Source organism: Aedes albopictus, chromosome 2, assembly GCF_035046485.1.
Source record: "Aedes albopictus strain Foshan chromosome 2, AalbF5, whole genome shotgun sequence".
NCBI classification, from domain to species: domain Eukaryota; kingdom Metazoa; phylum Arthropoda; class Insecta; order Diptera; family Culicidae; genus Aedes; species Aedes albopictus.
Window position 1 is genome coordinate 347,041,463 of NC_085137.1, and position 21,646 is coordinate 347,063,108.

General features: G+C 42.8%; 3 protein-coding genes across 3 annotated transcripts in view; 1 reads left to right on the plus strand and 2 right to left on the minus strand.

Annotated features, from left to right (window-relative positions):
* Positions 1–21,646, minus strand: part of LOC134287221 (cell adhesion molecule Dscam2-like) — a 452,041-nt gene that overhangs the window by 97,989 nt on the left and 332,406 nt on the right. The gene's annotated exons all lie outside the window — the stretch shown is intronic.
* LOC109430905 (pancreatic lipase-related protein 2-like) lies at positions 8,510–10,395 on the minus strand. The gene is made up of 2 exons (XM_019706990.3): positions 9,536–10,395; positions 8,510–9,472 (listed from the first exon to the last, which is right to left on the minus strand). The coding sequence occupies exons 1-2, from the start codon at positions 9,748–9,750 to the stop codon at positions 8,638–8,640; spliced, it is 1,050 nt and encodes a 349-aa protein (XP_019562535.2). The 5' UTR covers positions 9,751–10,395; the 3' UTR covers positions 8,510–8,637.
* On the plus strand, positions 12,697–20,976 carry LOC115263189 (lipase member H-like). Its single transcript, XM_062854752.1, has 2 exons — positions 12,697–12,767; positions 18,382–20,976. Exons 1-2 carry the CDS (start codon positions 12,697–12,699, stop codon positions 19,175–19,177), a joined length of 867 nt encoding a protein of 288 aa, XP_062710736.1. The 3' UTR covers positions 19,178–20,976.

Sequence of the window (21,646 nt, forward strand, 5' to 3'; positions counted from 1 at the left end):
AACTCGAGATGACTTCAAAGTCGGCATCAATGGTTTTATGTTTAGGGTTGTTGAATCGCTAAAAAACTTCGATAAAATCAAAATTGTTACTTGGGAAGAGCATGGTAATTCGTGGCTCCCTCTTCCAACACAGCCTCCCTTCACCACATCAGACGTAATCCCAAATCGATCACGTTATGATCGATGCACGATATTTCTCCGTAATTATCGACATCAGCACCCTAGTCAGCACCTATCATGGCGCGAACATCGGCTCTGACCACTACCTAGTGATGGTCAAACAGCGCCCAAAGCTCTTCGCCATCAACAATGTACGGTACGGCCACCTCGGTACAAATGTCGCCTCAGAATACCCACGGAATCTCGAGGCAATGTTGCCATACGAGGGTGAGCTCCATGAGGCCGCTCAAGAAGACTACAGCAAGAGTACAGTTAAAGCAGCCAGCAACGATACATTCGAGAGCACAGTCGTGTACATTCAATGGAATCGAATGAATGAAAGGTTCAACTAAAAATGTAGTGAAATTTTGGAGAAAAACGTGCGGGTGGTCTTACTGCAGCATGGGACCGGGCAGAACGAGGAACGTTACAAACGGAAGTGGAAACAGCAGACAAGAATCACGGAAGTTCTTCCAGAAGCTCAACGTACCCCGCAACGGGTGCGTACCATGAGCCGAAAGGTTTCGAAATATTTAAGAACGGGAGCCTCTTGTTGATTCATAGATACACTATAACCAATTGCAATATCATTTAGACAAGGAATACTTACGTTACGTACTGCGATAATTTCGGAACTACTGGCCTACGCATCGCACGCACATGAATGGAAAAGTGCATCACCAATACCACTTGGTCGTCGTCCGAGCTCGGTATATACGAGTGAATCGATTGAATTGCGTGGATGCGTAGTAAGTACCACCAATTGCATGGTGCATTTCTGCAACAACGTGGTCAAGTGCACAACTTGAATGTCATATCGTGAATCAAATTTTGGGCTGGCATTGTTAATTGATTATGTGCAGTCTGAAATATTGAATCTTTGCTTACCGGAGCTGGTATGTTTGATGTTGTTTTGGAAATACAATTTGAAGAATTTCCATTGCCAATGTTTTCTCACTCACAGCATAAAAATTGCAAAATAAAAATCTCCATACCAGATGCATTAAACATTATATTTATTCTTATTTACCTTAGGGCCAAGAGATTGCGGGCGTGTGTTTTACGATTGACGGTCGTAAAAAAGAACCATTTGAGTATAGCTGGCAGGAGCTGCCTCCTGCCACACACGTGCTGGTGCGGGTTCCTCCCAAAAGCGGATACTGTGTAAACGTAACGTCCTGCTGCATCACGGCGGCTCGCTGTGAATGCTGCGATTTTGTGACGCAATAAATGGCCTCTGGGTGGCGGTGCGGTGGTGGGGACCAGGGAATGATGGCAGAGAAATGATCTAATAAACGGGAGATGCAGTTTCCGGTAGGAAATTAATTCCCGTGCGAATCAAGCGGAAGCTGCATTGTTGTTGGATAGCAATGGGATTGAAACGCGTGATTCAAGTGTAAACACGAGTGCATTCGGATGTGAGCTAGTACCTACCATTCGAGAAGGCTCTTCATAAATCATTTGGTGAAGAGAAAAGTGGAAAAAAGTTTGAACCTACACTTTTCACATAGGATGTGAACTGAAAATTTATTTACCCATTCACCTACATTCAGTCTTGTCAGTCTTGTTAGCTTTCCAGGAATTTTGGTTGGGATGCGACTGGGATGATTTTGCTTCGGAATGTTGGCTTTGCAGTCTTTTGGGGAATCGAAAACACTAGTTTATGATTTTTTCCGACGTTTCGGTCCGTATGGGACCTTTTTCAAGGGTTCAATCAGTCAAGGTTTCCTAGTCATCTTGACCAGGAAACCTTGACCGATTGAACCCTTGAAAAAGGTCCCATACGGACCGAAACGTCGGGAAAAATCATAAACTAGTGTTTTCGATTCCCCAAAAGACTGCAAAGCCAACATTCCGAAGCTTTCCAGGAAAGTCGTGCTCATCCATGATTTTTTCAAAGATCCGAGTAGCCGGAACTGGTATTCACGGAATTTCTGGAGGATTTGCCATACGATGAAGATCTGGTCCATTGTGGACCGGCCGTCGATAAAGCTGGCTTGATAACTTCACATTAACTTATTTGTTTTAGGTACAAGACAACGGAAGTTGATCTAGGATAGCACTTTGTGAGGCATAGAGTGACTGGAGTCAAAATTGGAACAGCGATCATCTGTCAAATCCATACAAATTCCCATTCCAAACGAGCAGGAGACCTGTCAAAATTGGAACATGACGCCACTCTCCCTTCCAGTCACTCTAGTGAGGCATTCAGCGAGTTGATCGCTCGAATGTTTTTACATTCCAAAAAAGCCACCTTTTTATGTCAGAGATGATTGTCTCACGGAAAATTGCACGTTAAGACAGCTTGCGGATGACTGTGTTGTTTCTGTAACGGGATCAATAGTAGTCGATCTGCTAGGACCACTACAGGATACTTTGGACGATTTGTCTACTCAAGCTGGGTATCGAATACTATCCGAAGAAAACTGAGATGGTTGCCTTTTCTAAAAAACACAAACTGGCTAAGTTTCCACTCCATCTGATGGGTAAGACAATCACTCATATAGCATGTCTTCTCAATATTCTCGGCGTCTGGTTCAACGACAAATGCACCTGGGGGAAGCACATTGTGTATCTTATACAGAAGTTCCAAAAGCGAATCAGCTTTAGGCGAACTATAACCGGAACATGGTGGGAAGCGTACCCGGAAGATCTGATCAGGCTGCACCAAACAACAATTCTGTCGGTTTCAGAATTCGGTAGCTTCTATTTTCAATCCGCGGCGAAAACACACTTGCTCGAGCTTCAAAGGGGTCAGTACCGTTGCCTTCGGATCGCGTTAGATTGCATGAACTCGACTCACACAACGAGTTTAGATGTACTTGCCGGTGTACAGCCTCTGACAGACTGCTTTGCTAAGTTCTCGTTCCTGTTCCTCATCCGATGCGAGGTTATGAATCCGTTGGTTATAGAAAACTTCGAAAAGCTGCTCGAACAGAATCCACAAACTCGTTTTTTGAGAATGTACTACTGGTACACGGCGCTGGAGGTAAGCTTATCTCCGGTTAATCGTGACAACTTCTCAGATTTCGACAGTTCCTCTGTAGGTTTTGATCTCTCTATGAAGGATGAGATCACCGGTATACCAAAATCTTTTCGTTCCGTAGGTATACCACAAACTTTTGCAGTAAGTTCGGGCATATTAGTGGTGACAGACAGTTCTTCATAGATGGTTCAAAAACCGATGATTTGACTGAATTCGGTGTCTACAACGAATTTCATAGCGCCACCTTCATGCTTCAAAACCCCTGTTCTGTATACGTTGCGGAGCTAGTGGCTATATATAACACCTTAGAATACATTAGCACTCTTCCACCTGAGCACTACTTCATTTTAACCGGCAGTCTAAGCTCTCTTCCGGCTGTTGCCTTAGACATTTTTTTTTGCATTGACCCGCCAGGAGACCTTGATCAGCTGGCAATACAAATGGAGAGATGAAGAGATGGGTAGATGGCTGCACGCTTTCATTCCACAGGTGTCGAAGAAGCCATGGTTCAAAGGGTTGGATTGAGGCCACGATATCATTCGTGTAATGTGTCGGCTGATGTCCAACCACTATTTGTTAAACACACATGCATACATACCGTATTGGGCCTTCGGAAAGCAATCTCTGTATCTACCGCGTGGTTTACCAGGATTATGAACATGTCGTATGGGGATGCGAAGAGTATCATGAGGTCAGATGCACAATTTGATACGTAATGACAAAGGCTAACCGCCGCTGAAACAGTGTAGCACTTGGTTTTGCTTCCAATAAGATATCAACAATTGTTATACGACGTTTACCAATTACATACTTGAAAAATGGCCTTTTCAATGTTGACAAAAATCAAATACTGCTGTTTAATCTTGTCCAACGTTTCGGTCACATTTGGGACCTTTCTCAGGGACTCTAAAATTCGTTATTTATTTAGTATTTTGGTTTTTATATGAATAATCAGAATAACATTTTTTTTTTACCAATTATCATAGATTCGTCGTCCAGTATGTTCTGTTGAACAAAGGTTGGAAATGCTTGATTTCAGTTTTTGTGTGGTCATGCCAATGTAACAAGCATTGCATTATGCACAGTCTATTTTGTAGACAAAATTGCTGCGCTCATCAGCTGGTGTTCGGTCCTTGACCACTGGGAGCAGCGAGCCAATGTTTTTGTGCTGTTTGCATGCAATGTGTACATTTGGTAGTTCTCTTTGCAGTGTTTTTGTTATTGTCTGTGTCAGTCCTGTAATGTTTGTGAGCGAGCAGTATGTTTTTGGATTTTCTTGTTCTTCGTTCTCATTACTGCTCGCTTCCATAGCTGTTCGACTGTTTTGATTTCCACCCACTTACCCTGTTGATAACACGGTTAATGATATTTGCAGGGTAATCGTTGGTTCGTAGGAGCCCAAATATAACCGATTTTGTTCTTTTTGGGCTCAGGTTGGTGGAGAACCGCATGACTTGTTTGACAAAGTTGTACGCAAGGAATCTTCCGCTCACAATGGCCTTCGTGTACCATTTTGTTTTGATCGATTGGTCATCCTGGCGAACCATCATCATATCCAGGAACGGTAGGCGATTTCCTTCTTCTTTTTCCACGGTGAACTGACTGCTGGTTGAAAATGTTGAGAATTTCCTCGACCTTTTCCGGAGGGAGTACAGGTCATCCACATACTTTTTCAAGTATAGAATCCCTACCGTGGTTGCTGCCACAGCACTGTCGAAGTGGTCCTCCATCACATAGTCGGCAATGATCGGAGAGGGGGGATCTCTCATAGCGGTGCCGAAAATTTGTAGATAGTAGGTTCCCTCGAAGAGGAAGTAGCTGGCATTTATACAAAATACTATTGCCTCCCAGAAAAGATCAAGGAAGATTTCAGTGTGTTGCTCGATCTCATTCCAGTGCACTAAGGGCCAGAATCGAAATCTAGCGGAACTAAATTAATTACTCCTAAACGAAGCATTTCCGACACACGGTGTCTTCGACAAAGTTGTTTGACATCAGCAGGGGCATCTATTGCTAAGAACGTAGTAGTTCGCAACTCGTCCGCATAGGTGGCGCCACCATCTAACTTCTTTGTTTTACGTCCTAGAGACTTGGCGTCTTCGACAAAGTTGTTTATTTTGGCAAAATAAACAACTCTTTCTCAGACGTCAAAATTCCACAGCCTACTGTTTTCAAGTTATTCAAAAAATAAAAACTAATCAATGAAAAAACAGTTTTTTAAGCTAATTTTGACATTTTTACCAGAAACCATGTGAGTTTAAATTTTTTCCTAATGCATATGTGTCGAGCCAATCACATTGTACGGGAATATGTTGAATATTATCATTAAAAATTTAAAATAAAAATACAAATTCGAAAAATTAGTGTGAATTTCAACCCTTAATATCTCACAAAGCGCAAAAAATCGCAACATCAAATTTTCAGCAAAAACGAAGCAATACTAGGTGAACATACTGCCAAAAATTTGGAGAGGTATTTTTTGGTGTTTTTGTGATAATAGCTTTTTAGTAACAGTATAAATATAAGTAGTACCAGCATGTGACTTTTTACTGTTACACATTAGAGAGTTTATGTCTTCGAAAAAGTTGTTCATTTTGACTAAATAAACAAATCTTTCCTAGACGTCAAGACTCCACGGCCTACTGTTTTCGAATTATTGCATATAAACTAGATGTTATTGATAAAAACTGATAATAAAAGACATTTTGATGCAATAATATGAACTATTTTTTTATTGTTTTTACTTTTACGATGCATAGAAGTTTAAGCAAATGTCAGTTTACTATTGTCAGCATGGGTCAAGATATCTTTTAGTTTTTTTGCATGTTAATTTCAAAGTGTTTTAATCTATTTTGTCAATCATTTTAAATTTTAGAGCGCGAAATATCTAATCGAAAGCTTGTGGATCTGTTTCTGGATGGAAAGGACGTTGATCGAAGATTGTGAAACAGAAGCTCCACGAAACTGACATGTTCATGACCTACTATGTATTGTAAAAGTAAAAACAATAAAAATAGTTCATAGTATTGTATCAAAACGTGTTTTATAAGAAAGAGTTGTTTATTTAGTCAAAATGAACAACTTTTTCGAAGACATAAACTCTCTAATGTGTAACAGTAAAAAGTTACATGCTGACATTACTAATATTTATACTGTTACTAAAAAGCTATTATCTCAAAAACACCAAAAAATACCTCTCCAAATTTTTGGCAGTATGTTCACCTAGTATTGCTTCGTTTTTGCTGAAAATTTGATGTTGCGATTTTTTGCGCTTTGTGAGATATTAAGGCTTGAAATTCACACTATTTTTTCGAATTTGTATTTTTATTTTAAATTTTTAATGATAATATTCAACATATTCCCGTACAATGTGATTGGCTTGACACATATGCATTAGGAAAAAATTTAAACTCACATGGTTTCTGGTAAAAATGTCAAAATTAGCTTAAAAAACTGTTTTTTCATTGATTAGTTTTTATTTTTTAAATAACTTGAAAATAGTAGGCTGTGGAATTTTGACGTCTGAGAAAGAGTTGTTTATTTTGCCAAAATCAACAACTTTGCCGAAGACGCCAAGTCTCTAGGACGTAAAACAAAGATGTTAGATGGTGGCGCCACCTATGCGGACGAGTTGCGAACTACTACGTTCTAAGAAATAGAAGCCCCTGCTGATGTCAAACAACTTTGTCGAAGACACCATGTGTCGGAAATGCTTCGTTTTGGAGTAATTAGTTTAGTTCCGCTAGATTGCGATTCTGGCCCATAGTGCAGTGGTGGATGATGCTCTGTCATACCAGATTTTTTGGGCTCGTACGACGACGCCGTCATACATGGTACTACAGGGCGTAGAGGCAGGCCGGGTTTGTATGCCTTCGGTTGACCGTAGATTTTCGGACAGACCGCCCTGAACGTCTTCCTTCAGTATTGACGCCACGTATGGGTCCAGAGCAGTTTAAGGTCCTGGAGCCGCTTTACTAGGGAATTGTCCTGATTCTGGAATGGCTTTGTCAGGTCTTTCGTCACTTTTCGGTAGGTTCTGCCGTCATCTAGGAGACTCTTTAGAACAGTTTTGATGACATAGGATATCCCGACTGATCTGGTGCTGGCTATTGAACTTTCAGAAGGTTTACTGGACATAATAGATTAAAAATCGTAGCTTTATATAATGAAAGAAATTAGGATCTAAACTCAAGAACAGTTTTGATGACCTAGGATATTGCGACAGATCAGATACTGTCTATTGAACTTTTAGAAGACTAATTGGACATGATAGATTACAAATCACAACTTTGTACAATATGAAAGAAGTTACCTTTACACCCGAACTCAAGAACAGTTTGGATTACCTAGGACATCCCGACTGATCTGATCTGATTTTCGGTAAGTTCTGCTGTCATATAAAAGACTCTTCATCTTGGAGGAGTAAGGCTTGCGTTCCATAATAACGGTTCGGTTTCCTTTGTCGAAATTTACTACGACTACTTCCGGGTGTGTTTGTAGGAACTCCCTGGTACGTTTCTCGGCATTGTAGAATTTCGTCTCGTGTTGTCGTGGTGACCTCGTTGCATCCGATGTAGATAGTTTTGATTCTGGTTGGCTACGCTGCAGCGGGTTCGCTCTTGTAGCGCTGCGTCATTGCTGGTCTTGATTATGGCCGCTTGAACTTTCTCTTCCAATTTTCTCTCTTTCCGTGCTATCGTCTTTTCGCGGTATGCATGTTGTCTCGCAAGAAACGCGCTGGAGACCTCCACAAGCACCGCTTGTTGGATCTTGGTGCGCAGTGTTTCAATTTGCCGGTGGTACGTCATGATCTTGAAGAACGTATGTTGTGTCTCGGTGTTCAGCACGGACTTTTTGAATCTGGCGATATCCCTTTCTAATTTCCTTAGATACGGGATTCGTTCTTCAAGGAGCTCCAAGACACATTTGAACGAGTTCTGAATGTGTACCGGAAACACTGAAAAGTGCATTTTTTTAAAATTACATTCCATCACAGTCTAAACCAAAAACTGATTTACAGATTACATGAACCTAGTATAATTGCCATATCTCTAAACGTTTTTAATGCTGTTAGAACCTGTTTTATCCAGTTGTGTTTATTCCAAAAGTTGGATCAGAATGCCCGTTCATTGACCTGATAACAATGAAATTCGATGACGAATTGGGCCTAGTAATTCACTATTATCTAAAAGATAAGCTGTGTACTACATAAGAAGATATGAAGCAAACGAATGTTTTTTAGTATTTGTTGCGTTCAAAAGAAGAGTATTCGAACAGACAGCAGTTTCTTTAGAAGCGTAATATCAATTTCAGGTTCACCAGAAGGTTTAAGTCATCAAGATTTTATTGAATATATACCTCACATAATTTTAGTGTTATTTTATTGTGATCAGTAATAAATAGAGCCTACTATTAAATAACTTACATCCTCCACCACCAGTAATACTGATAACTGCAGTCACCTTAATTACTAACCAACTTATCCAAAACAGCTAATGAGCATGGCTACTGAACGCCGGGTAGTTTGGAAGAATGGGCTCCGCATTCAAATAGAAGTCTCCACCGATTCTGTGGCTGTAAATACCCAGCTTGTTGGATCTGTTGAAATCGCAACGATGAGCCAGGTACGACGGCCAATCTGAGCACTGTTTTCCTTCGTAGGGGTTGTTCGGATTCAGCGAGCGCTTGAAGTATTCCGTAGATTCCCACTCGCTGCAAGCTATGCGAACCGTCAGTTCCTTAGAGTCCGTATCCGGCAAAGGACAGTTTGCAGCAGATTCACCACCATTCGGGTAGAAGTTCTCGTGGCCTTCACCGTTTACCAAGCCCAACTCATGTCTGGACGTGATGATGACCTGAACATACTTGGCATCGCTTAGGTCCAGGCGCATTTCCAATCCGTGGTCCTTCGGATATTCGAACAATGGTCCCAACGGGTCCAAACCATAGATTGCACCAATTCTTCCACCAAGGTTGTGACCGGACTGTCCGCAAATGTGAGCGCCCAAGTTATGACCGATTAGGGTGACCTTTTCCAGTGGTACACCCACTTCGTTTGAATACAGGATAAACCTCGTTAGGAAGTCGGCAACAAACGGCGTATGCTCCTCTGCGGCTTGGCGGTAATTGTACCGTGCACGGTAATTCCAATCCACAAGACAAATGGTAGTATCATGTATTTTCATCAGTTCATGTGCCGTTTGGCGAATCCAAACTTCCTCCGAGTTGTGCAACCATCCGTGAACAATAATGGTCAATGAAGATGAGAACTCCAATTCTTTCCACGAATTACGATCATCGTAGAAGGTCTCAAAGTTGGGCTGATCTCTGCGAGATAGAAACATTTAGCAAAACCTTTTTTTTGCATTTCAACTCCAACTCCATACTAACCTGCTAGCACAGGGCACAGCGATTCTGGATTCCAGGGAGTCATCCACAGGGCCTTCCAGCAATGGCCCCAGCTCACTTCTGTATTCACCGAACGCAACGTTCATCGAATTGGCAATCGATTCCTCACTACTCAAATCAAACGTGTCCTCAAATATATCCGCCCGGACTCCGAGAAGGGCCGCGAAAGCGACCGCTATGAACACTACTCGTAACATCCTGAGTGATCTACTGTTTCTGTTTGCACTTGCGATTACTCCGGCCCGTCCGAAGTTGCTTATATAGGGTTGAGCTGCATGAGTGAATATGTTTATCAAAACTGATTGAGATAAGCATAACCGATGAAGGGCAAACTCTGGCCCGCGTGCATGGTCATGTTTACCTCACCTTGCCGAAGATAGTGTAGTGTTGTTTACTTTCGTTCGCTTGAACTGTATCGTCAAGGTTATCTTCCAGTTCTACAGCTATTATAGCTCAATTTCTAATTTTAAATCGCCGCGGTACAAATAGGAAGCGTTTCCGATTGGGATTACCGTGTAATCTAGAAACTATCGCCTGGAAGTTTCCTTTGTTGTTGTCTGGAGCTTGTCGGTGGTGTCATTGATCTAGTCAATGTATCGTCGGCAGACCGGTGAGTCAATGCCAATGACGAATTTGTGGAGAGAAGGGTGCAAAATGCACATTTCATTTATTTAGTAGGTATTACATACATCAAATTCAAGATAAAACTGAATCAATAATATTTCTCCATAAGACACGGTTCGTAGTTGCCGCTCTCCATTCTCGGTCACGCCCAATGCTCGCCAATTAACGCTCCACATGGTCCGGTCATCGTGCTTTCTGTAATGCACGCCTTCTTGACCAACCGGATAAGACGCGAACACCATCTTTGTTGTCTGGCATTCTTGCAACATACCCTGCACTCCATATCTTTCCGGCTTCGGCCATCTTTTGGATGCTGGGATCGCCGTAGAGTTCATCCGAAACTCTGACGCAGTTTTACACACCATCCATCGTTGCTTTAATCAGTCTAATCAGCTTTACAGGAAAGCTGTTTTCGTCCATGAATTTCCATAGCCCTGTGCGGTCGATACTGCCGTATGCTGCCTTGAAGTCGATGAACAGGTGGTGCGTTGGGACCTGGTATTCACGCCATTTTTGGAGGATTTGCCGTACGGCGAAGATCTGGTCCGTTGTCGACCAGCCGTCGATGAAACCGGCTTGGTAACTTTCCACGAACTCATTCGTTTTAGGTGACAGACGACGGAAGATGATCTGGGATAGTACTTTGTAGGCAGTAATCAAAATAGTGATCGCTCTGAAGTTCTCACATTTCAAATGGTCGCTTTTCTTGTGAATTGGGCAGGTACCCCTTCCGTCCACTCATACGGTAGCTGTTTCGTTACCCTGATCCTGCCCATCAACCGGTGTAGACAGAGAGACAGATGGTCAACTTTTCTGGCCCCATTTGGATGAGTTCAGCTGCGATACCATCCTTACCTGCTGCTTTGTTGGTTTTAAGCTGGTGAATGCCATCCTTTACTTCCCTCAGCGTGGGAGTTGGCTTATTTCCGTTCTCTACTGCACTGGCGTAGTCGTTCCCTCAGTTGTCGTGGTCTCCCGTGCCTACGTTCTCCACGCCATTTAGGTGCTCGTCGAAGTGCTGCTTCCGATCACCTCACGCCAGTACGCTTCCGTCCTTATCCCTGCATATTTCGGCTCGCTGCACGAAACGTTACGCTTCTCATAGAACTTCCATATTTCATAGGAACGGCACAGCAGTTCCATTTCATCGCATACTCAGCATCTTCATTAGGGTCCCAGTTATAGCCAAAGCAGTCCCTGCTTTTAGAGACATTTCAGAGTTTTGAGCGGATGTCAGAAACGTTTTGAGGATGTTACTTCCTAGAGGGTTAAGGTTCAAGCATCCGTCGTCATTTTTCGGAAAATAAAATGCAGTTTTCTCCCTGTAAATGAAAACGTCGACCATGAAAATACATTCACTGCATTCTATTCCTCATGTGAAGTACAGTGAATATATTTTCATAGCAAAGACTATTGTTTTGAACGAAGAAATTGTTTTCAAATGTTCGATGATGACGATGATTTCAATGACGAATGGTTCAACGTTAAGGGCCTTTGATCGCATTTCAAGGGTGTTTCAAGGGGTTTTCAGGGGAGTTTCAGGGGGTTTCTGGAGGGTCATTTTTGACCCAAACCGTACACTACGTTAGTATCACTGTTTCCAACGTGATGTAGTAGGAAGGCTAAAGGCGTTCCAAGGAAATTTCAGATGTATTTCAAATTGATTACGAGGATTACAAGGGCGTTTAATGGGATTAACCCGCCTAAGATGTTAGGTTTTCTGCACCACGATGGCGGACGTTCAGCGTACTTGTATGGGTCATATTGGCCCCAACATCCTTCTAGGGTTAGGAAGGTTTCATGGACTTTGGGAGCCCTTCAAAGGGCTGCTAGAGTCGTTTCTGAAGGTTTGAAGAACCCTTCAAGGGTGTTCTAAGGGATCAGGGGCATTTCTTCTGGATTATGGGGAGTTTGAAGGGTGTCGTAGCGTAGGGTAATTTCAATACATGTCAGGGGCGTTTCAAGGTATTATCTGAAGAGGTCTTAAGAGTTTAAGAACGTTCAAATGGATTACGGGGACTTCAAGGGCGTTTCAATAGTACGAAGAGCATCATTGACCCACTGGAGTCTCCCTGAAAGTCCGTGTGATCCCATTAAACGAACCCTGTAACGTCCCTGACACTTCCTGAAGCGCCTTTTAGACCCTGTGGACCCCTCTGAGACCTCATGGTGCCCCATTAAATCTTCTGCATCGCCCCTGACACCTCCAGGTAGCTCCCTGAAACGCATCTGAGATCCTCTGAAACGCCTCTGAGACCCCCTGACGCACCCCAGAGACCCCCTGGAACGCCCCTGAGTTCCCCTGAGACTCCTCGAAGCGTTCTTTGATTTCCTCTTAAGCTCCCCTGAGACTTCCTGAAACGCTCCTAGAGCTCCCCTTGAACGCTCTTGAGACCACCTGAATCCCCTGAGACCACAAGAAATCCCCTTAAATGCCCCTGAGATCTCCAGGTACATCCTGAATTTCTCAGATAGCCCCATGAAACGTCCCTGAGCCGTGGAATGGATCTGGTGTAATGATGAATGCCTGTGACTATCACGCCGAGGTCCTAGAATCGAATCCCATTCTCGACAAACTCACAAAAAAAATGTAAGTTTTTCCTTCGGAAGGGCCAAGGGCTGAAAGTCTCTATAATAAAGTTAAATCAATCAATCAATCTTCCGGAAGAGAAGTAAAGCATGGGTCCCTAGATGAACTAGCCTCGACTTAAAATCTCGTAAAAAAAGATAAAAACGTCCCTGAGCTCTCTTCGTTTCCCCTGAAATGCCATGAAACGCCATTGAGACCTTCTGGAACACGAATGGAACTCGCTGAGATCACTTGAAGCTCCCTTGAGGCACCATTACACTTTTCTGAGACCCTTGAAACACTCCTGAGACCACCTGGAAATCCCTGAGTTCCTATGAAACGATCCTAAGTTCCCTTGAAACCCTCTGAGATCACTTGAAACTCTAAAGCGTCCCAAGATCCCCAGGAGCCACCTGGAGCCCCCTGGAGCCCCCTGAGGCCTTGTTAGATGTCCTTGAGACACCCTTAGTCTGTTGGTGCCGGAGGGATCATATATCACCCCAAATGAAAAATGATTGTTTATAATCACTCATTTGATAACAGAGAACTCTGAATTCGGAAAAGTTTCTGTAAACTTACTTATCTTTTAGAGAAAAATATGAGTAAATGGGGTTGAGACATCATTGATATCCTTTTGTCGTTGATATCTCCAGCAGTTACGTCAGTGATTTTCGCTAAGAACTGTAACATTATATGTATCCAACTATTACTTATGACCTCATTAGAAATGCATTTTTTTCTCGTATAAACGAGATTTATAGCCCTAGGCTAGTTCATCTCGGGACCCACGCTTTACTTTCCTTCCGAAGAAAGAACTCACATTTTGTGACTTTGTCGGAAGTGGGATTCGATTCCAGGTCCACGGCGTGATAGTCACGTGCTTTAACCATCACACCGGGTCCGCTCCACAGGATTATTTGTTATCTAGTCTCAATTAACATTCTAATCATAATAATTGTTCAGTTAACATCGTTACTGCCCAACGAATATTTTTGCTGTACAAGAGCGGAATAAAATAGTCTTTAACAAACTTTAGCTTAAGAAACTGTTATTCAGTTAGTTCTGTTACTTGGGTGATAAGAGAATATAGACCTCTAATGAGACCGGAAAAGGACACGACACTTGAAGTGTTCGAGTGAAGAGTGCTAAAGGACGATCTTTGGAGGCGTGGAAGAGAACGATGCCTGGCGGAGACGGACGAATCACGATCTCGCTGCTTCTTCTTCTTCTTTATGGTTCGATGTTCACATTAGGCCTAGGCCTGCTGCTGTTCAACTTAGTGGTGTTAGAGAACTTCCACAGTTATTAATTGAAGGGCTTTCTTTGCCTGCCATTGCATGAATTTGTTCATTGTGTGGCAAGTACAATGATACGCTTGCGCAGGGAGTCTAGACAATTTTCCCGACCGGAACGGGAATCGAACCCGCCGTCTCCGGAGTGGCGATCTATATTTATTTATTTATTTCACTACGCCTCCAGCAAATGCTGCACAGACTGAATTCTTAAAAACTATCACAGGTCCTTAATAGCTATTTTAAAAGTATTCCTAGACATCCCAAAGTCATACACGTCGAAAACTTCATTGAAGTGTTGGCAGCAACGGCTAAAAGGATTGTTATGCCCGTAGAGTGTTCTGCGAAACGGTAGAGCGATGAAACCTCTGTTTCTTAACCGGCGACACGGTGCATGGATGTTAATGTCGGCTAGCTAGCAATGATGAGTAGTCAGTCTTACCAGATATTACGCGGAAATTTAAAAATTTGGATTCTGGTGCGGATATAACGCGCACCGGGCTATCACCGCGTAGAAGAAAATGAACATAGTGTGCGTTTATTCAATTTATGTTTGGTGATGAGGGCTCAGATGAAGTGTGCACTGTCACTGTTGTTCTTAATGGGGGAACGGTATATTCTAATTGCATAGGACCTAAACCAGGCCAAGCCCAATCCTAGCCCTGATCATCGATTTCATTGGAACGCTATTTTTACGTTCTTCTCACCTGCTTCACTGTCCGAGTTACGAATCGGCGTGGTAAGAAAACACGTACGATATCGTCGTAAATAAATCAATGCCCAGGTCCCAGCCTGGCACAACCCGGTCCTGGCTTGATGAAGTGTGAAATGTCATTTGAGTTGTCTATTTTCAAAAATCAGCCAGGGTCCTGGCCATTTCCGGAGAAGGACACTGTCCGATCTCGTCAAGATCATATGCTTGGTCCTTTCTTTGCTTTACACCAGCAGCATCATGATTGTGCTACCTTCAACAAGCTGGACAGCGCCTTTAAGAATTTCAGGCAGTCTACCCCCAGATCCAACCGACCGGAGACTCCTGAATAAGATATGATCAAGCATTCGTCCCTTGCTGAAATTTAGGGGTTTTGTGTACAGACAAGATTCTGTCAAAAGACAAAACAGCACTTATTGGGCATGGGTACCTATGATGGTTGTTGAGGAAAATATCCCTCCGTGCGGGTTTGAATTTTCCAGGAATCAAAATTTTTCTTGCAACGCGTAATAAAATGTCGTATATCAGCAACCTTTGGAGCATTACACGGCGACTTGTCAATGGTTGGAGATTAATGAGCTTGCACCTGTCTTCATAAGGAGGCAGCCTCAGAGGGTCATTCCAAGGAAGTTTGCTTAAGGCGTATCTTAGAAACGACCGTTGAACACGTTCGATGCGATCTGAGTGCGTTGCGTGGTATGGTGACCAAACTTGAACGGCGTACTCTAGAATACTGCGGACGAGCGTACAGTAGAAGGTCTTCAAGGTATATATATTATTGAACTCTTGCGTGTTGCGTTTTATGAATCCTAATGTGGCAAATGCTTTGGCTATCGTCGTCGATATGTGCTTAGCAAACGTCAATTTTTTGTCGAAAATCACACCAAAGTCTTTGATCCATTCCACTTGTTCAAGGGGAGAACCATTCAGTGCGTAGTCGAAAGAGATTGGCGATTGTACCCGACTGAAACTAATTACTTTGCATTTATTAACGTTCACATGCATTCCGTTATTGTTACACCATTCGCTGAGGATGTCGATATCATGCTGTAACGCAACGCAGTCCAGCAGAGACGAGACAGAACGAAATATTTTCAAGTCATCTGCATAGAAGAGTTTTCCAGAGCGGAGACGAAGACACAGGTCGTTAATAAACAGAACAAAAATCAGCGGCCCTAAGTGGCTCCCTTGCGGAACGCCTGAGGGAATGTGGAATTCTATTGAAGAAGCGTTCCCAAACGATACAAATGCCGTTCTGTTTGTGAGGTAGTCCTTTAACCAATTGGTCAGCCAGGTGGGAAATCCGTAGTGTTGAAGTTTCGCAATCGCAAGATTGTGAGGAACTTTATCGAATGCCTTTGCAAAGTCCACGTAGATCGAGTCAACTTGCACGCGCATGTCCATGCACGGAAACAGAAAGTTGGAGTAGTCCATCAAATTCGTAAGTGTTGACCGATTATTAACAAACCCGTGCTGGCACTCCGATATGATTGGAAGCGCGACAGGAAACATGACATCATAAATCAAACGTTCAAATACCTTAGCTAAGCATGGTAGAAGCGAAATAGCTCGGTAGTTTTCAACGTTATGAACGTTACCAGATTTGTGTATCGGGATGATCGCAGCAGTTTTCCAGGCGGTCGGGAACTTACCGCTCGTAAGAGATCGGTTGAAAATGATCATCATTGGGACAGCGAGAGAGGCGGCGCACGATCTAACAAAAACTAGAGGCAATCTATCCGCGCCTGGCCCTTTCGAAGGATCAACTGAACTGAGAGCAGCATGGATGTTGACTTCACTTAAAGCGGGTTGTGCTAGGGACATATTGTATGACGGAATACTGTCGATGTACGGGCCTGTTGCGGAGACATCGTTTGTTTCATACGCATCTTTGAAGAAGTCAGCAAACAGATTCGCAGCCTCATCGGTTGAGTTTGACCTTATGTTGTTGTAGGTTACGTCGCTGGGAATAGACTTATTACGTTTTTTCGAGTTGACATAAGACCAGAACGAGGAAGGATTAGCTTGCAAATCAGTTTCGGTACGATTTAAGTAGTCCTTGAAGGCGGAATCCACAGATGATTGGTAACTGGATTCCAATTGTTGCAGGTTCATTTTGGCTATGTGCGTTCTTTGTTTGAAGTATCTTTTCCTGGCCTTGCGGAGAACGTTCCGACTGTGGCGTATTTCTGCAGTCCACCATGGAGGAGACGTCTTAGAGTGTCGTAGGTGTCGTAGGTCCTATAGTCTTAACCACTAGGCTAACTGGAGACCTTCGCTGCACTCCACGTTAAACTCAACATCCTTAACGTGGCTAAAGCTGGACGTACACGCAAAAAAATCCGTTCCGATATACGTGCACTCCCGGTCACGGCAACGGGAACAAACGTGAACTATGCATAGCAACGATAACAACAATAAGAAATGCACACCGTGAACTAGATTTCACGTTTTCGAGAACGCCCATATTGACAGCTGGAACTAGTTCCAGTTCACGGTGTATATTTGCTTGTTCTCATATTTGCGATTGTTTGTTCACGTTTATCAGAACGGTTTTCTGAGCGTGTATGCGGTAGGCACTACTAGGCAGGGCATGTTGCGATGATGCTGGACAAAAATCCGGCAATATTGCTGTTCGTCAATCATCCGGTGGGTACATAAAGGTGTGGAATGCAGAGTATTATGGCAGCAACAGGAACTCTAGTGAAGTTCAATAAGGTGTGGAATGACCACAATACAAACTACTATGTCAAATGATACCGGTTCATACGAATGTGTGAAACTGTTCTATTCTTGGAGGTTTCCAAGATCAAACCAAACCCTGACTCCTTCTATATGATCTTGCTTATTAGCCGCCCGCCACCTCACGACTGCGCTAACGCTAAGGGCAACCTTCAGATTAGGTATATCACCACCAGATGAAAACGGGAAACGTGACCAGGGTCGTGAAGCTCACGAGTCTCTGGTGTTGTTTGTTCCACTATTCCAGTTCTATTATTAAAAGAGTAATTGTTGCACTTGATAACGGGTACAATCAGCTAAGCTAATCTTTTCCCATGCTTATCTCACAGATACAACAGATATGATGAATTGATGTTGACTCGCTGGGTGTTTTGCTGGTTCTTAGAAATACACCTTGAGCCGGTTTGTTTACTCAACTCCTCCAGCATTATTATATCACATTGTAAAGATATGAAATTAAGCAAATCTTTCCGTACCCCAAGGTGATAACCGGTTTACCAGCTGGATACATATAATTAAGCACTTCCTGTAACTTCCTTACAAACCATTTTGATGGTCTATAAAAGCCCTTGTAATGCAGATAGATGCTCAGTCGAATAGAATTTGGTTGAAATTTATACAAAATGTATATGGTATTAGGTTTTATTTTAACAATAGCTACATTAAGAGGAACTAGTTGCGACTTGATAGATGTATTGAACATCGGAAACAACTTTGACTTGAATTCGGTGCTCAATGTCTTTTTTAACGGCAGCGATGACGGTTTAGTCTTGACCGGTGAAGTTACCGCACCAATAGATGAAGAGGTTACATTTTGGTGCACCAGTGAGTGAGTTGAACTTAGTGTGTTGAATTCGTTGACATCTATTAAAGGGAAACCTTCTTTCAGAAGTTCTGATAACCTTCAGCAAGTCTACATCGACGATCCTGACGTTCAGAACAAACTTCAGTTCACCAAATCGATAACCTTCATCACACACGGATGGCTGGGAAACCACTCCAGCTACTGGATGCTACAGTCGGCTAGTGACATTCTTCAATACACGGACAGCAGTGTATGCCTGGTTGCGTGGGATCACTTGGCAAAATACGTGTATCCACAAGTGGCCCAGCAGCATGCTCCACGAGTATCAGAATACATGACACGGTTCGTCAGATTTCTCAATCAACAAGGAATACCTCCACAAAACATGACCCTGGTTGGTCACAGCATAGGAGCGCACGTATGCGGACAAGTTGGACACAATTTGGGAGGGAAGATTGCGGAAATCTATGGCCTTGATCCGGCAGGTCCCATGTTCACTCATCCGACGAGACAGGAATCCAGTTTTCGGCTGGACAGTACCGATGCAGGATATGTTCAGATGATTGTTACTACGCGAGTCATCTTGGGCGTCAACTACGGTGACGGACACGCGAATTTCTACCCTAATGGAGGAACATCTCCGCAAAAAAGCTGCGATTCTCCCGGTACAAGTAGCTCGGACTGGGCACAGGAAGTTTCATGCAGTCATTCGTATGCTACGGTATTGTTTCAGTGTTCGATAAACCCCGCGGTTAGTTATGAAGCACGACGTTGCAGAGATTGGGTGCTTTTCAAGCGTGGTTTGTGTAATGCAAATCAGATTGATATGCTTGGATTGCACAGTAGGAAAATGAAAGGGGATTTTTACTTGGAAGTGTAAAAAAAATTGTAAATGTTGTGGAAACACGGGTTTGGGCAAGCTATGGAAATATTATGAGCAGAGGCAGAAAACAGCAGATGTTCGGAGGACATTTTTTATTTTTGTTTGTGGTCAATGAGTGGAAGATGTGTTTACTATCTCAAGAATTGAAACGTACCGAAAATTTCTAGGAAAATTCTATAATTCGAACTCATGGCAACCTCAAACATCACTTTGAAACTTTTAATGATCACTACCATGTTAATTGTATCAGACGAATTTCTGTAACATCCAGGGAGCTTTCAAGGAGATTTCAGTAGGTCCCAGAGACATTTCATCAGCTCCTTAATGAGAGCTAAGAGAGGATTTACGTGGAGCTTTTATTAATTCGTCGTGGAATTCTCCTTATAAGGTATAAGGTATAAGGTATAAATACGCCCTTTTGAAAACCCCTGAAATACTTTTGGAATCGCCATTAAACCTCTAAAAGTCACCTGAAATTATGTAAATAACGACTTGGAACCGTTTGGAGCAATTGAGGATACTCCCGAAATGCATCATAAACCCTTCCAATGATTTCTTAAACCCTTTTAATTCGTCAATGAAATCCCCCTGAAACCTCCTTGAATCACTTTGTTGCCCTCGGAAACCCCCTAAAACTTCTTGAAAACATTTTGAAAGTCTTCTTGGAACCTCTATGAAACTATCTGAAATCTCTAGAGAACCCATGACACACCCTGAAATCTCGCAGTTTTATACATATATTTTCCTCAGTTTACCTATATTGAAACAGTGAACAGTTATTGGAGGATGTATGGTAAAATTTTCGGCACTTTCGCTTACCGCGATCCATGTTCCAAAGTCAACCAGTCTTTGGACCTCTTTTTTCACGTTTGAAACCGTTGAATTACAATCTCGCAGCATATTTTGTTTCAAAGCAAGATGGAACAGCTATTGATCTTCCATAAAGTGTACAACATTTTTTTTTCTCGCACCTTCACTTGAATCACTTGGATCTTGACCACAACAAACCACACGACTAAGCAATTTACAGAATAAAAACAATATACTTCGTAGAGTAACTGTACACACTTTGATTCATTTCTGTCCACTGGGAAAACAGTTACAACTAGTTTGAAGTGTTGCAAGAATTTCGTGTTCGGCCTTTAATCAAGATTACATTATACGTGACCGTTGTAACCACCTCTAAAATTTTTGAGGCCCTTTAGCCACAGCTGTAAAGGCGTGGGTATTCAGCATGACCATGTTGAGGATGACGGATTCGATTCCCAGTCCAGGAGCTTTTCGTAATGGTAATTTCTTTGACTTCCTTGGGCGTATAGTATCTACGTGCCTGTTACACGATACACACATGTAAATAGTTTTTGGCAGAGGAAGCTCTCAGTTTATAACTGTGGATGTGCTCATGGAACACCTAGAACACTGCTGAGAAGCAAGCTTTACATATACTAGGGAGGACGTCACACCAAGCAGAGGAGGGAGAGTACCCCTAAAACTTTCTAAAGCCTCCAAAAACACCATGAAATCACATGAAAACTTCTGAAACCCACCTAAAATTCGAATCCACCTAAATCTCTACAGAATCATTTCTGATACTTCTCTCACATAGCTAAAATTGCAAAAACCTCTAGAAAGTTCCTGAAACCCATATGAAATTCCCTCAAATTGCCTTGATGTCAAACTTACGAGTTTTTCATATCTAATCAGCACTTTAGATTGGTTATGCTCATGGTCAGAAATTGGCATCGGAAATGGTGAAAATTGAAAAATGTCATAACAATAATGAAATATTGTGTGGAGCGTTACGCTTTTGTAAACCCATTCCATCCTCCCCGGAAAAAATATCCAGCAATAAATTGAAAAAAGTTATGGGATACATGTTAAAAGTAGACCAACTCACTAGAAATTCATATGCTAAATATGAATTACTATAACTTTGTTTCTCATAACTTACTTACCTTACCGGTCAGGCTAAGGCCGGGGTGGCCTCTGCTGTACATAGTAGCCGCCTCCATTCCACTCGGTCCATGGCTGTTTGTCTCCAGTTCCGCACTCTGCGTAGGGTCCGCAGATCGTCCTCCACTTGGTCGACCCACCTAGCTCGCTGCGCTCCACGTCTTCTTGTACCGGTCGGATAACTCTCGAGAACCATTTTAATCGGGTTGCTATCCGACATCCTGATGACGTGACCCGCCCACCGTAGTCTCCCAATTTTCGCGGTATGGACGATGGTTGGTTCTCCCAGCAGCTGATGCAGCTCGTGGTTCATTCGCATTCTCCAAGTCCCGTCTTCCATCTGCACTCCGCCGTAGATGGTACGCAACACCTTCCGTTCGAAAACTCCAAGGGCGCGTTGGTCCTCTGCACGTAGGGTCCATGTTTCGTGCCCATAGAGGACGACCGGTCTAATCAACGTTTTGTAGATGGTTAACTTCGTGTTACGGCGAACTTCATTCGATCGTAGAATTC

Excerpts from the sequence above, each read along its gene's own strand:
- LOC109430905 (XM_019706990.3), bottom strand. The coding sequence starts at position 9,750 with ATGTTACGAGTAGTGTTCATAGCGGTCGCTTTCGCGGCCCTTCTCGGA. Across the intron at positions 9,473-9,535 it reads GCTGTGCCCTGTGCTAGCAG|AGATCAGCCCAACTTTGAGA; the intron begins GTTAGTATGGAG and ends TCTATCTCGCAG.
- LOC115263189 (XM_062854752.1), top strand. The coding sequence starts at position 12,697 with ATGAATGCCTGTGACTATCACGCCGAGGTCCTAGAATCGAATCCCATT. Across the intron at positions 12,768-18,381 it reads GACAAACTCACAAAAAAAAT|AAGTTCTGATAACCTTCAGC; the intron begins GTAAGTTTTTCC and ends ACCTTCTTTCAG.